The sequence below is a fragment of the Balaenoptera physalus genome, assembly GCF_965194825.1.
Source record: "Balaenoptera physalus genome assembly, chromosome: 7".
Classification (NCBI taxonomy): Eukaryota; Metazoa; Chordata; class Mammalia; order Artiodactyla; family Balaenopteridae; genus Balaenoptera; species Balaenoptera physalus.
Window position 1 is genome coordinate 96529695 of NC_138886.1, and position 14520 is coordinate 96544214.

Sequence of the window (14520 nt, forward strand, 5' to 3'; positions counted from 1 at the left end):
CTTGTGAAAAAGTATCTGGCAGGCAAGGAAAGTCCTGTGTATTTTTTAGGAAAAATTCTGTATCATTTTTCTCTATAATTTAAAGGATCTCTAAGGGTTTGTACACATGTAAATATAAAAAATATATAATATGCACTGTAATTTTTAGAAGCTATATTTTTTACTAAACATAGGATTACTCAGTAAAAATTTGCTCAATGAATCTGCCCTAAGAATAAATTTCTTTTTGGAGGGGTTTAAATGATACAAAATAATGACTTAGTATTGTAATAAAATTTCATCAATTTTATTAAAAGCAGATTCCATTTCTTCACATAGTTAAGTAAGTTTTGTGTTTTTTTAAAGCCCATTTTATTGTATTACTTCATAAGAGTAAGTTGGCTCAGTGAGACTGTCACTGATAAAGACATGTACAAAGTTAGCACCAAACAGCTATAAATGCAGATAACCACAATGACCTTTCCAATATGTACAAACTCCCTTTACACATACACACACATATTTACAGCTAATAAATAACATTTAAAGCCAAAGCATTGCTGATATATATAGTGAAATCTGTAGAAGCCAGAGTTCCCAGGGCCATACACTGATTTGATTCATATTTTCTTAAGTTGATGCACCCTTGCGCAAAACCCAAATCCAGAGAATTAATGAATTAACAATAAAGGGGGATGCCAACAACTTGTCGCACAACATTTTATTTTTAGAGAGAATTCATTCCAAACTGGCTGATGTCAATCACAACATTCGTCCTATTTTGTACAGGCAAAACCATATTTCTCAGATGAAGGGCTTAAGTTCTGGCACCACTGGAACAATTTCTACTCCAATATGTTCCAATACATCTCTTGATCATTTACCTTCCAAGCCACGCTGAGGAATAATCATACATGTGGGGCTTCATACGTGAATATGTGTTCAGACACCCACACACATTCACAGTTTGGATTCCCAGCAATAGCCTCTGAGATATTTGACTTCTTTATCATTTTATAATAATATATAGAAAAGCATTCTGAAAATATGAGATCTAGTTTATAAATAATTGTTCACTCACTCTTGACTAGTTGTTAAAAACAACAACAACTCTCATGATATTCCATGTGATTATAACAATGGAGGATCCTTTTAACTGCCCACGATGGTTTTAAGCACTGCCTATGAATATATCCTGTAACTCTTCTATTTCTTTACTTAGTAAAAACAATCTTTTCTAAAATTTGTAAGAGTTTGCATGATGCAAAATTTGACCTTGAACACATATTTTCTTATCAAAATTAGGGAAGAAAGAGACATGCCCAAAGTCTGACTGAAGCATGGCTGAAATAAGCCTAAAATTAAATAGTAACCATCGTATATGAAAGGACTTCAAATCAATGAATATAATTTTGAAAATCTGATAATAAAATTATGGTTTCATTTTCTTTCTCTGTAGTTAAAATTATGTGTCAGCTGATGATAACAGGCTCATTTTAAACGCCTATCCAGGGAAATTTGTTAAAATATAATCTTGAGACAAAGCAAGAAAAGGAAGGGGAAAGACTAAGCAATAAACAGTAAAGCCTATTAAGATTTAATTGATCTCAATATTATATGTCCTTTAATTTGTAACTTATTTATGATGCAACCAACTGCAAGGAGTATTTAAAGCATTAGTACTTTATCAACTCTATTCTCCATTCCTCTCTCCAAGTCACTAGTTCCTGGTTAACTCCTGGGCTACATCCCAATGGCAAGAGGAGAATCATTCCAAGAAAGTAGGTATTTTGACTGATGAGTAAATGGGTCCAACTCATGCCACAAAAAATCACTTTCTATATTTAGACTTGGAGAAAACTTTGAAAAGGTTGTCAGTCTAGAAAATGCAGAATTCCAATTAAAATGTGAGGTTCTAATCAATTTTAGGCTATGGCTAGACTTATTACATGAAGAGGTCTGGTTATTTTACCATGAGCCCAAACAATTATTTCTTTCTCAAAGGACAGAAGGCAGTGCTTTTCATATCTGCTATTTTTTAATGTTGAAAGATGTGCTATTTGGCCACTCTACTCCTCAGATTGAATTAGCCACTTTTCAGTATTTGAGACTGTTTCCTAAAATAACTAACAAGGCTATAGAGCTGGGATTAATACTCAGGAAAATCCATCTTTAACCACCCAAAGCATCGGGCGTCTTTTGTAAAAGTTACTTCATTCTTCATAGAATTCATAGGCTGTTCTTTCTTCTGTAGATTTGCCCAGTTTCTGAGAGAAAACAGAGGAAGAACGGCAATTTATTACCTGCTTAGTGTTTTATAACTCTCCCCCCCCCCCCACTACTTTCACGGTGAAAGAGTAGTCACCTGGAAGTTCAGAACAAAGGTTGTGAGAATAAACTGAATCAGAGGAAGTGGCAGGCTCATAGGAATAAAAGACACTCTAATATTTACTTAGCCATTTCCTGATAAGGAGTAACATTTTCAGAAGACTGAACCAAATGATTTCAAAATTTAGGAAGATTTCTTACTTCTAAAACTTGTTAAATAAAATACCTATTTTTTTCTTTTCTTGAGACTTCTAAAGAGTTATATCGGAAAGTGAGAGAAAGAGAAGCTTTTATTTGATTGATTAATTTAGCCACAGAGGCAACAAACTGCAGAGGGTTATTAGTCTGATTCATAATTACGTCCTAGATAAAGATCAGGTGTAAAAAAAAAAAAGCTCTCTAAATGTCTGTTGTTCCAGTAGTCTTATAAGCAGATGAGGAATGTATCGTAACTATCTCAGATAAAGTCTTATAACTTATATAAATAATATGACCAATATGACCAGAAATACTTTATAAACAGCTGGAGTTATTTCCTAATTTTTCGAGTTTTGTTTTTAAATTCACATTATATATTTAGAGTTGTGGATGATTTGGAGAGAATGTATGCAGAGGTGTGTTTGTGTATGTTTATATGTAACGTAAAAGCAATGTATAAAACTTCATATAGGAGTCCCTTTCAAAGAGTTAAAGCAAGTGTGAAATTGCCTCAGATTTGTGATGAGGAAAAACAAAGCAATGAATCTCTTGGTAGAAGTCTCCACTTAGATAAAAATTCAGTTATTCTCCCTGGCTCAATACCAGTAGCTATTCTCCATTTCAAGTTTATCTTGAGTGCTCTTACATTAATGTTTTCAATCCAGATGTCTTCACCTTGTCACTCAAAGTACATATGTCATAATGCCATTATGTAAAAAAATAAAAGAATATAAATATTACATGTGCATAGAGAAAATCTGAAAGGATATAAATTAAAATGTTAGTTGGGGGTTGTCCCTGGGTGATAGTTACAATGATTTTATTATCTTTTTGCCTATTTTTTCTAATCTATTCAAAATCCATAATTATCCGTGGATAAACTATCTTATAAAATGGAAATTAAAAATAATGGAGATATTCCACATAGGGTCTTTAATATGCTCTTTTTGATTAGAAAATTCTTATTCTGTACTTTGGTCTATAAATGTAACTGGGAGAGGACAAACCGAAAGCAATTGGCTTTTCTATTTCCAGATGATGTTGTGACCAACCTTTCCCATTGTTTCTTGTGTCACTGGCTTCTATGATATGATCTAAGCTTTCCCCCTTTATACCTATAAACCATCAGCACTTGGCTTCTGGCAGGGGAATGAGTGGAGGAATGAAAGTGGCATACTTTGGGAATTCAGGAGGGGATGGGGAAGGTCACATGTTCAGTCTCTACTTAGTACTGACACTCTGGAATGATTCAGCTGACAGCTGCCATGTGGATTAGCCTTAAAGGTCAGGTAGAAAAGAGCCAGGCAGTTGTTTTGAGATGGAAAAGAGAACCATCTCCTAAACTCTAAGTCCACTAGCTTTCCGTCTCTGGGGGTTTTGAGATGGATGCTTGGTGGCTGCCCCTTTGGCTCTCTGTCCTGGAATCTGCTGCCACTTGGAGAATCAAGAAGGACTCGGGCTGCAGCTGATGTTTTGCTCCCCTGGGAACGTCCTGGGAGGAGCTGCACCCACAGCCGCAATCACGGCTACTAACTTGTGTTGTATCCCCTGCACACAGGGTCTGTAAAGGGGGCAGTACAGGAAAAAGCAGAAGTGAAGATTTTGTGGTAGTTCAAGATGTAAAATAAAATCTAAATAGTGCACCTGGGGTGAAGGTCAGAGCTGGCAGAAAGAACAGAAAGAAAAAGAACATAGAGGAAGTACTGCCAAAAGCAAATGCACTGGTCTAATGTGTATGCAGGAGGCCTGAGAAAGGCCACCCGAAGGCTCTGATCGCAAGACTCAATCCAAGCCTTTAGTTCAGGGGTGAAGGACAATGCATGAAGCAACATCCCTCAGAGAGCAAGTTCAAGATACCCAGAGAGCCTTAGCCCATGATGCTCACCAGCCAGACTTTCTATTCAGAGACTTGTCATGGCATTTCACAAATATCACAGGTGACTTTCCTTTCTGCAGGTAAGACATTTTCTCCCTGGAACAGAAGATCACCCTGTGGAAGAAAATGGACGTGAACACACCATATTGGAAAAATACCTGTTTATACTCAGCCCATTCAGGTCAGCAACACATCCAAATCAGAGGGTTATCTGAGGGCTTAACCCACTGTCTGGCGGTAAAGCTAGTTCATCAGTACAGACAGGCACACAGACAGCCTGGAGCAGGCTTAAAATCACAAGATTTTCACCAAAAATTGATAAAAGATCAACTTTACCACTTCTTAGTGTCTGCATTAGGGAATTCACAAACTAGCCTTCAACTGGCCCTGCTGGAGAAACAAATACTCTGTATAGCCTCTCCATTCACAACCTCTTTTTCTCCCCCTTTGGTTATAAAAGAAAATGACAAAAGAAAAATACATTATCAACCCTTATTTATTTATTCATTCATTCATTCATTGGTCACGCCTCGTGGCTTAGGGGATCTTAGTTCCCCAGCCAGAGATTGAACCCAGGCCCTCCACAGTGAAAGCACTGAGTCCTAACCACTGGACCACCAGGGAATTCCTTATCAATCCTAATTTAAAAAGTCATTTTATTTACAATAATAGTATACTACAGTTTGCAAAATCCCTGTACATTTAGTATAAAACTTTAAAATCTTATGGGGCTCTCTATGCAATTCATTTTATCTATGTGGAGTGGGGTTGGGAAGAGAGGCTGAGAGATTATCTTGGAATCTTGTCCTTCTTGAGGAGGTTAGTTTTAATCTTTGAATGTCCAAGTGGCATCTCTGAGGTTCTCTGCATAACTGTTTTGTGCTTGCAAGAATCAGTGCTAAATGAGAAGCTGAGATTCTTGACTTCTAATCTCAACTCTCACTCAATGACTGCGGCAATTCAGAGTTTAGGTTTTCTTCCCATGAAATGCAGAAATACCATTACTTCCCTAGTATGACAATAAAATAACACTCCTAAAAAATGATTGATAGGTGTAATTATCTAGGTAATGTAGTTTTAAAGACAAAGCTTACTAAAGTTTCACCTGAACACTGGAGGCTCCATAAATACTATTTCTAGGTAATAACATTAGAGTGAATGAAAATGAATGGAGAGGGGCAGAGTCGAGGGGGCGGAGTCAAGATGATGTACTAGGAGGACACGGAATTCACGTCTCCTCACAACTAGGGCACCTACCAGGTACCGGTGGGGGACCATGGACATGTGAGGGGACGGGAGGAACCCCCAGTGACCAGGTAGGACACAGAGAATGGGGGGAGTGAAGGGGGATGAGAAGTGGAGGCAGGATGGGACTGGCGCCCCTGAGGGGCAGCTGGGGGAGGGGAAGGGATCCCATGCCGGAAGGGGGAAATTGGGGAACCACTGGGGGGCAGATGATCAAAAGGGAGCATGGCCAGGTTTCCCCTGCCCACTTGGACCCCCGGGAACCTGCTGAGATCCTGGACCTGATCCTCTACCCACTGAGGCCCCCTCCAGCCATGCTGGTCCTGAGGGAGTGGGAGGGTGAGAAGGGGGAGGAAAAGCAAAGCCCAGACCTCCGGCACCCCTGAGGGATGGCTGGGGGAGGGGAGGAGTTCCTACACCAGCGGACCCACCCACGGTTAGGGGTCCAGCAGGGAAAGGGGGAGACCCTGGGGGAGACGGTGGTCATGGAACTTGAAGGAATGGAAGGGAACGCGGCCAGTGCTTTCCCTGTCCACTTAGGCACTGGGAAGCCTGTTGGGTTCAGGGGCCTAATCCTCTGCCCTTGGAGCCTCCCTCCTGCCAGGCAGAACCCAAGCCCCACCCCTACACCCCCAACCAGGGCCCCACCTCTACACTCTGCAGAGGTAGAGGTGTTCTCTACCTCTGAAGTTCTCTACACTTCAGCAGAGGCCCTCCTTCCAACGTGCTGCCTCTCCCCTTCTGCGCATGTCCTAGGCAGAGGCCCTGCCCCACGCTTGAACGTCACCCCGCCTAGGTCCTGCCCCACGCTCAACCGTCACTTCCCCACCCGCCTAGGTACCGCCCTACCCAAAACCTTGTTCCTGCCTAAGTTCCACCCCCTGCCTAAATTCCACCCCCATAGCCAAGGCTTTTTTTTTTTTTCTGTGTGGTTTTATTTTACCTTGTTGCAGTTGTTTCAATTACAGTTTTTTTTTTTCCTAATATATTTTTTATCTTTCTAATTTTATTTTGTTTTTATCCTTTGATATGGTACTGCTACTTTTTTTCTTTCTGATTTCTTTTTTTTTTTTTTAACCACACCACAAAGCTTGTAAGATCTTGGTTCCCAGGCTGGAGGTCAGGCCCGAGCTCCTGTGGTGGGAGCTCCAAGTCCAAACCGCTGGACTAACAGAGAACCTCAGACCCCAGGGAATATTGATTGGAGTGAGGCCTCCCAGAGGTCCTCATCTCAGCAACAAGACCCGGCTCTATCCAACTGCCTGCAAACTCCAGTGCTGGACGTCTCAGGCCAAACAACCGGTAAGACAGGAATACAGCACTACCCATCAAAAAGAGAGAGAGAGAAAAAAAAGAAATGACAAAAAAATATGTTACAGATGAAGGAGAAAGGTAAAAACCTATAAGAACAAATAAATGAAGATGAAATAGGCAATCTGCCTGAAAAAGAATTCAGAGTAATGATAGTAATGATGATCCAAAATCTTGGAAACAGAATGGAGAAAATACAAGAAACATTTAACAAGGATCTAGAAGAACTAAAGAGCAAAGAGTGATGAGCAACACAATTACTGAAATTAAAAATACTCTAGAAGGAATCAATAGCAGAATAACTGAGGCAGAAGAACGGATAAGTGAGCTGGAAGATAAAATGGTGGAAATAACTGCCAGAGAGCAGAAAAAAGAAAAAAGAATGAAAAGAATTGAAGACAGTCTCAGAGACCTCTGGGACAACATTAAATGCATGAACATTTGAATTATAGGGGTCCCAGAAGAAGAAGAGGAAAAGAAAGGGGCTGAGAAAATATTTGAAGAGATTATACTTGAAAACTTCCCTAACATGGGAAAGGAAATAGTCAATCAAGTCCAGGAAGCACAGAGAGTACCATACAGAATAAACCGAAAGAGAAACACACCGAGACATATATTAATGAAGCCATCAAAAATTAAATACAAAGAAAAAATATTAAAAGCAGCAAGGGTTGGGTTTCCCTGGTGGTGCAGTGGTTGAGAATCTGCCTGCCAATGCAGGGGACACGGGTTTGAGCTCTGGTCTGGAAAGATCCCACATGCCACGGAGCAACTGGGCCCGTGAGCCACAACTACTGAGCCTGCGCGTCTGGAGCCTGTGCTCCACAACAAGAGAGGCTGTGATAGTGAGAGGCCAGCACACTGCAATGAAGAGTGGCCCCCACTCGCCGCAACTAGAGAAAGCCCTCGCACAGAAACGAAGACCCAACACAGCTAAAAATAAATATATAAATAAATAAATTTATTAAAAAAAAAAGTCTGAAAATTAATGAAACATTCATTTCTTCCTAGTTTAAAAAAAAAAAAAAAGCAGCAAGGGTTAGTGTTAACATACAAGGCAATCCCCATAAGGTTAACAGCTGATTTTTCAGCAGAAACTCTGCAAGCCAGAAGGGAGTAGCAGGACATATTTAAAGTGATGAAAGGGAAAAACCTACAACCAAGATTATTCTACCCAGCAAGGATCTCATCCAGATTCGACAGAGAAATTAAAACCTTTACAGACAAGCACAAGTTAAGAGAATTCAGCACCACCAAACCAGCTTTACAACAAATGCTAAAGGAACTTCTCTAGGCAGGAAACAGAAGAGAAGGAAAAGACCTACAAAAACAAACCCAAAACAATTAAGAAAATGGTAATCGGAACATACATATTGATAATTACCTTAAATGTAAATGGATTAAATGCTCCAACCAAAAGACAAAGATTGGCTGAATGGATACACAAACAAAATCCGTATGCATGCTGTCTACAAGACACCCACTTCAGATGTAGGGACACATACAGACTGATGGTGAGAGGATGGAAAAAGATATTCCATGCAAAAGAAAATCAAAAGAAAGCTGGAGTAGCAATTCTCATATCAGACAAAATAGACTTTATAACAAAGACTATTACAAGAGACAAAGAATGATGAAGGGATCAATCCAAGAAGAAGATATAACAATTATAAATATTTATGCACCCAACATAGGAGCACCTTAATACATAAGGCAAATGCTAAAAACCATGAAAGGAGAAATCGATAGTAACACAATCATAGTAGGGGACTTTAACACCCCACTTTCACCAATGGACAGAGCATCCAAAATGAAAATAAATAAGGAAACACAAGATTTAAATGACACATTAAGCAAGATGGACTTAATTGATATTTATAGGACATTCCATCCAGAAACAACAGAATATACTTTCTTCTCAAGTGCTCATGGAACATTCTCCAGGCTAGACCATATTTTGTGTCAAAAATCAAGCCTTGGTAAATTTAAGAAAATTGAAATCGTATCAACTATCTTTTCTGACCACAATGCTATGAGACTAGATATCAATTACAGGAAAAAAACTGTAAAAAATACAAACACATGGAGGCTAAACAATACGCTACTAAATAACCAAGAGATCACTGAAGAAATCAAAGAGGAAATCAAAAAATACCTAGAAACAAATGACAATGAAAACACAACAACCCAAAACCCATGGGATGCAGCAAAAGCAGTTCTAAGAGGGAAGTTTATAGCAATACAATCCTACCTCAAGAAACAAGAAACATCTCAAATAAACAACCTAACCTTACACCTAAAGCAATTAGAGAAAGAAGAACAAAAAAACCCCAAAGTTAGCAGAAGGAAAGAAATCATAAAAATCAGATCAGAGATAAATGAAAAAGAAATGAAGGAAACAGTAACAAAGATCAATAAAACTAAAAGCTGGTTCTTTGAGAAGATAAACAAAATTGATAAACCATTAGCCAGACTCCTCAAGAAAAAAAGGGAGAAGACTCAAATCCATAGAATTAGAAATGAAAAAGGAGAAGTAACCACTGACACTGCAGAAATACAAAAGATCATGAGACATTACTACAAGCAACTCTATGCCAATAAAATGTACAACCTGGAAGAAATGGACAAATTCTTAGAAAAGCACAACCTTCCAAGACTGAACCAGGAAGAAATAGAAAATATAAACAGACCAATCACAAGCACTGAAATTGAAACTGTGATTAAAAATCTGCCAACAAACAAAAGCCCAGGACCAGATGGTTTCACAGGTGAATTTTATCAAACATTTAGAGAAGAGCTAACACCTATCTTTCTCAAATTCTTCCAAAATATAGCAGAGGGAGGAACACTCCCAAACTCATTCTGTGAGGCCACCATCGCCCTGATACCAAAAACACACAAAGATGTCACAAAAAAGAAAACTACAGGCCAGTATCTCTGATCAACATAGATGCAAAAATCCTCAACAAAATACTAGCAAACAAAATCCAATAGCACATTAAAAGGATCATACAGGGCTTCCCTGGTGGTGCAGTGGTTGAGAATCCACCTGCCAATGCAGGGGACACGGGTTCGAGCCCTGGTCTGGGAAGATCCCACATGCCGCAGAGCAACTGGGCCTGTGAGCCACAATTGCTGAGCCTGCGCATCTGGAGCCTGTGCTCCGCAACAAGAGAGGCCGCGATAGTGAGAGGCCCGCGCACCACGATGAAGAGTGGCCCCCGCTCGCCGCAACTAGAGAAAGCCCTCGCACAGAAACGAAGACCCAACACAGCCAAAAATAAATAAACTAATTAATTAAAAAAAAAAAAAAAAGGATCATACAACATGATCAACTGGGGTTTTTCCCAGGAATGCAAGGATTCTTCAATATACACATATCAATCAATGTGATACACCATATTAACAAATTGAAGAATAAAAACCATATGAACATCTCAATAGATGCAGAAAAAGCTTTTGACAAAATTCAACACTCATTTATGATAAAAACCCTCCAGAAAGTAGGGATAGAGGGAACTTACCTCAACATAATAAAGGCCATATATGACAAACCCACAGCCAACATCATTCTCAATGGTGAAAAACTGAAACCATTTCCTCTAAGATCAGGAACAAGACAAGGTTGCCCACTCTCACCACTATTATTCAACATAGTTTTGGAAGTTTTAGCCACAGCAATCAGAGAAGAAAAAGAAATAAAAGGAATCTAAATCAGAAAAGAAGACGTGAAACTCTCACTGGTTGCAGATGACATGATACTATACATAGAGAATTCTAAAGAGCTACCAGAGGACTACTAGAGCTAATCAATGAATTTGGTAGAGTAGCAGGATACAAAATTTATGCACAGGAATCTCTTGCATTCCTATACACTAATGATGAAAAATCTGAAAGAGAAATTAAGGAAACACTCCCATTTACCATTGTAACAAAAAGAATAAAATACCTAGGAATAAACCTACCTAAGGAGTCAAAAGACCTGTCTGCAGAAAACTGTAAGACACTGATGGAAGAAATTAAAGATGATACAAACAGATGGAGAGATATACCATGTTCTTGAATTGGAAGAATCAAAATTGTGAAAATGACTATACTACCCAAAGCAATCTACAGATTCAATGCAATGCCTATCAAACTGCCAATGGCATTTTTCACAGAACTAGAACAAGAAATTTTACAATTTGTATGGAAACACAAAAGACCCCGAATAGCCAAAGCAATCTTGAGAAAGAAAAACAGAGCTGGAGGACTCAGGCTCCCAGACTTCTGACTGTACTACAAAGCTATAGTAATCAAGGCAGTATGGTACTGGCACCAAAACAGAAATATAGATCAATGGAACAGGATAGAAAGCCCAGAGATACACCCATGCACAAATGGTCACCTTATCTTTGATAAAGGAGGCAATAGTATACAATGAAGGAAAGACTACCTCTTCAATAGGTGGTGCTGGGAAAACTGGACAGCTACATGTAAAAGAATGAAATTAGAACACTCCCTAACAGCGTACACAAAAATAAACTCAAAATGGATTAGAGACCTAAATGTAAGGCCAGACACTGTAAAACTCTTAGAGGAAAACATAGGCAGAACACTCCATGACATAAATCACAGCAAGATCCTTTTTGACCCACCTCCTAGAGAAATGGAAATAAAAATAAAAATAAACAATTGAGACCTAATGAAACTTAAAAGCTTTTGCACAGCAAAGGAAACCATAAACAAGACCAAAAGACAACCCTCAAAATGGGAGATATTTGCAAATGAAGCAACTGACAAAGGATTAATCTCCCAAATGTACAAGCAGCTCATGCAGCTCAATATCAAAAAAACAAACAACCCAATCCAAAAGTGGGCAGCAGACCTAAATAGACATTTCTCCAAAGAAGATATACAGATGGCAAACAAACACATGAAAAGATGCTCAATATCACTAATCATTAGAGAAATGCAAATGAAAACTACAATGAGGTTCACCTCACACGGGTCAGAATGGCCATCATCAAAAAATCTACAAACAGTAAATGCTGGAGAGGGTGTGGAGAAAAGGAAACCCTCTTGCACTGTTGGTGGGAATGTAAATTGATACAGCCACTATGGAGAACAGTATGGAGGTTCCTTCAAAAACTAAAACTAGAAGTACTATATGACCCGGGAGTCCCACTACTGGGCATATACCCTGAGAAAACCATAATTCAAAAACAGTCATGTACCACAATGTTCATTGAAGCACTATTTACAATAGCCAGGACATGGAAGCAATGTAAGTGTCCATTGACAGATGAATGGAGAAAGATGTGGTACATATATACAATGGAATATTACTCAGCCATAAAAAGAAACGAAATTGAGTTATTTGTAATGAGGTGGATGGACCTAGAGTCTGTCATACAGAGTGAAGTAAGTCAGAAAGAGGAAAACAAATACCATATGCTAGCACATATATATGGAATATAAAAAAAAAAAAAAGAAAAAAAAATGGTTCTGAAGAACCTAGGGGCAGGACAGGAATAAAGGCACAGACGTAGAGAATAGACTTGAGGACACGGGGAGGGGGAAGGGTAAGTTGGAAGGAAGTGAGAGAGTAACATTAGCATATATACACTACCAAATGTAAAATAGTTAGCTAGTGGGAAGCAGCCGCATAGCACAGGGAGATCAGCTCGGCGCTTTGCGACCACCTAGAGGGGTAGGATAAGGAGGGTGGGAGGGAGACACAAGAGGGAGGGGATATGGGGATATATGTATGCATATAGCTGATTCACTTAGTTATACAGAAGAAACTAACACAACATTGTAAAGTAATTATACTCCAATAAAGATGTTAAAGGAAAAAAGAAAAAAAAACATGTGAGCTACCTTTGTAGGCTAGAGATGAAAGCAAAATGACCATTAAAAAAAAAAAAAAGAATGGAGAAAAATAAATTTAATTACTTTTTTTGAGTCTCTCCTGCCTTTACTCTGATCTTCTCAATAGCAAAGCCGGGGCTGCTCCACCAGTTGGACCAGCTGAAGTATGAATCGCTGATCCATTTGAGTTTCAACATTAGCAATTCTCCAATATCCACCTCAGTGTAAATTAGAAAGGAGTATGTTTTATTTGTGGAAACTTCAGGCCTGAATAAAAAATCAACATATTTGGTTAGTTCTGGAAAGCAGGGTTTGTTTTTTTTTTTTCCTTTTTCTTCCTCCTAAGATATAAATAGCTTTACTGTTCAGGAAATATTTTTCAAATGGAAAAAATGTCCAACAAAATACGCAAGATGCATGTCAATGGCATTTAGTGTATTTTAAACGATATCTACACTAATGTGGACCTTTAATGCATTCTAACCTTATCCTAACAATATGAACTATGTAATAGAATTCTTAAGAGAAAAAAGTTCATAAGTCCACCATTTAGAGATATTATTTTCATTTTCATATATTCCCTTTCAATTTGTATTGATATGTGAACGTGTCCTTTGTTACAGTCATAGTGTACATAATACAATTCTCTATTCTTTCTTTGTTCACTTCATGTTTTATCTTTCACTTTTTGCCATGTTTTACCTAGTTTTCTATAATTACAGTTCTTAGAGGCTAGATTGATTTTATTGATTTGTTAAACCACAATTCACTTAGCCATTGCCTCAGTTTTGGACACTTGCTTTGCTTCTAATTTATGCTACTATATGTACCATTGCAATGAACATCTTTTGTCATATAGCTGTTTTAAAAATTTTCTGTTAAATATGTGTTTTTCTAGGTGTCCTATGCCTCTTCTGTTCCTCAGACCAATGGTTAGAGCAGGTAGCAGTGCCATGATAAACCCACGTGCTGGAGGTCATGTTCCGTAGCTACTCACAGGGTGAAGGGGATGTTCTCACTCTCGGCCACAGTGCCGTACAGAGAGATCTCGAAGGCCTGGTTGGTGTGTGTATTACTCTCAGTCCCAGAAAAATGTATCTTTACTTGGTAATGGAAGACTGTAGAGAGAAAAGCAGAACAACCTCTGATCAGTCTTTACGGAAACACTACAGCCCAAATAAGCAGGCAATTCTGAACGACAGACAGTATCTTACTAATGATCAACAGCAAGTGCTCATACATGACTATAATTATGTGTGGCTTGGAAAGATTTCTTCATGTCTGTACAGTGCTCACTACTAGAAAATTCAGAATTTGAATTCTACTCCCTTGCATTAAAGTGTGGTTGCAGTGGATAGGAAGAATCCAGGTGTATCTGAATTGCTAAAGCCGACCCAGAAAGTAGTCAGCTTTGATGGGGTACTAGGAAGATCAAACCAAGAGGCCAAAATTCCCATGAAGCTTTCTCTATGAACTCCACCTTTCCTTGGCTGTTTTGTCCCTTAGCATCTGGAACAAGCATATTTGGTATTTTTTACTGTCACTGTATGTGACCGTGTTTCTTCATGTTTCTTGGGTATGTCTGACCTCCCTACCCTGTATGTAGGCTCCTTCAGTTCAGAGGGTCATGTGTACCTTCTATTCCACTGTCTAGCACACAGTCAGCAAATAATAGGCTCACAATAACATTATTTCATTAAATCACTAGTGAGGCTATAAAGACAGCCAGT

General features: G+C 38.8%; 1 protein-coding gene across 2 annotated transcripts in view; it reads right to left on the minus strand.

The window, feature by feature from the left end:
- Positions 1 to 262: 262 nt before the first annotated feature.
- LPL (lipoprotein lipase) overlaps positions 263 to 14520 on the minus strand; it is a gene marked incomplete at its 3' end in the record, with an annotated part of 38483 nt that continues 24225 nt past the window's right edge. The window contains exons 7-10 of one of the 2 annotated variants that reach the window (XM_082469764.1): positions 13788 to 13908; positions 12875 to 13057; positions 4391 to 4495; positions 263 to 2246 (exon numbers count right to left, since the gene is read on the minus strand). In XM_082469764.1, the coding sequence (XP_082325890.1) occupies position 2246; positions 4391 to 4495; positions 12875 to 13057; positions 13788 to 13908 (410 nt within the window). Of the gene's footprint in view, positions 2247 to 4386; positions 4496 to 12874; positions 13058 to 13787; positions 13909 to 14520 lie in introns of those variants that run through there. The other variant, XM_082469763.1, reaches the window with a different exon arrangement.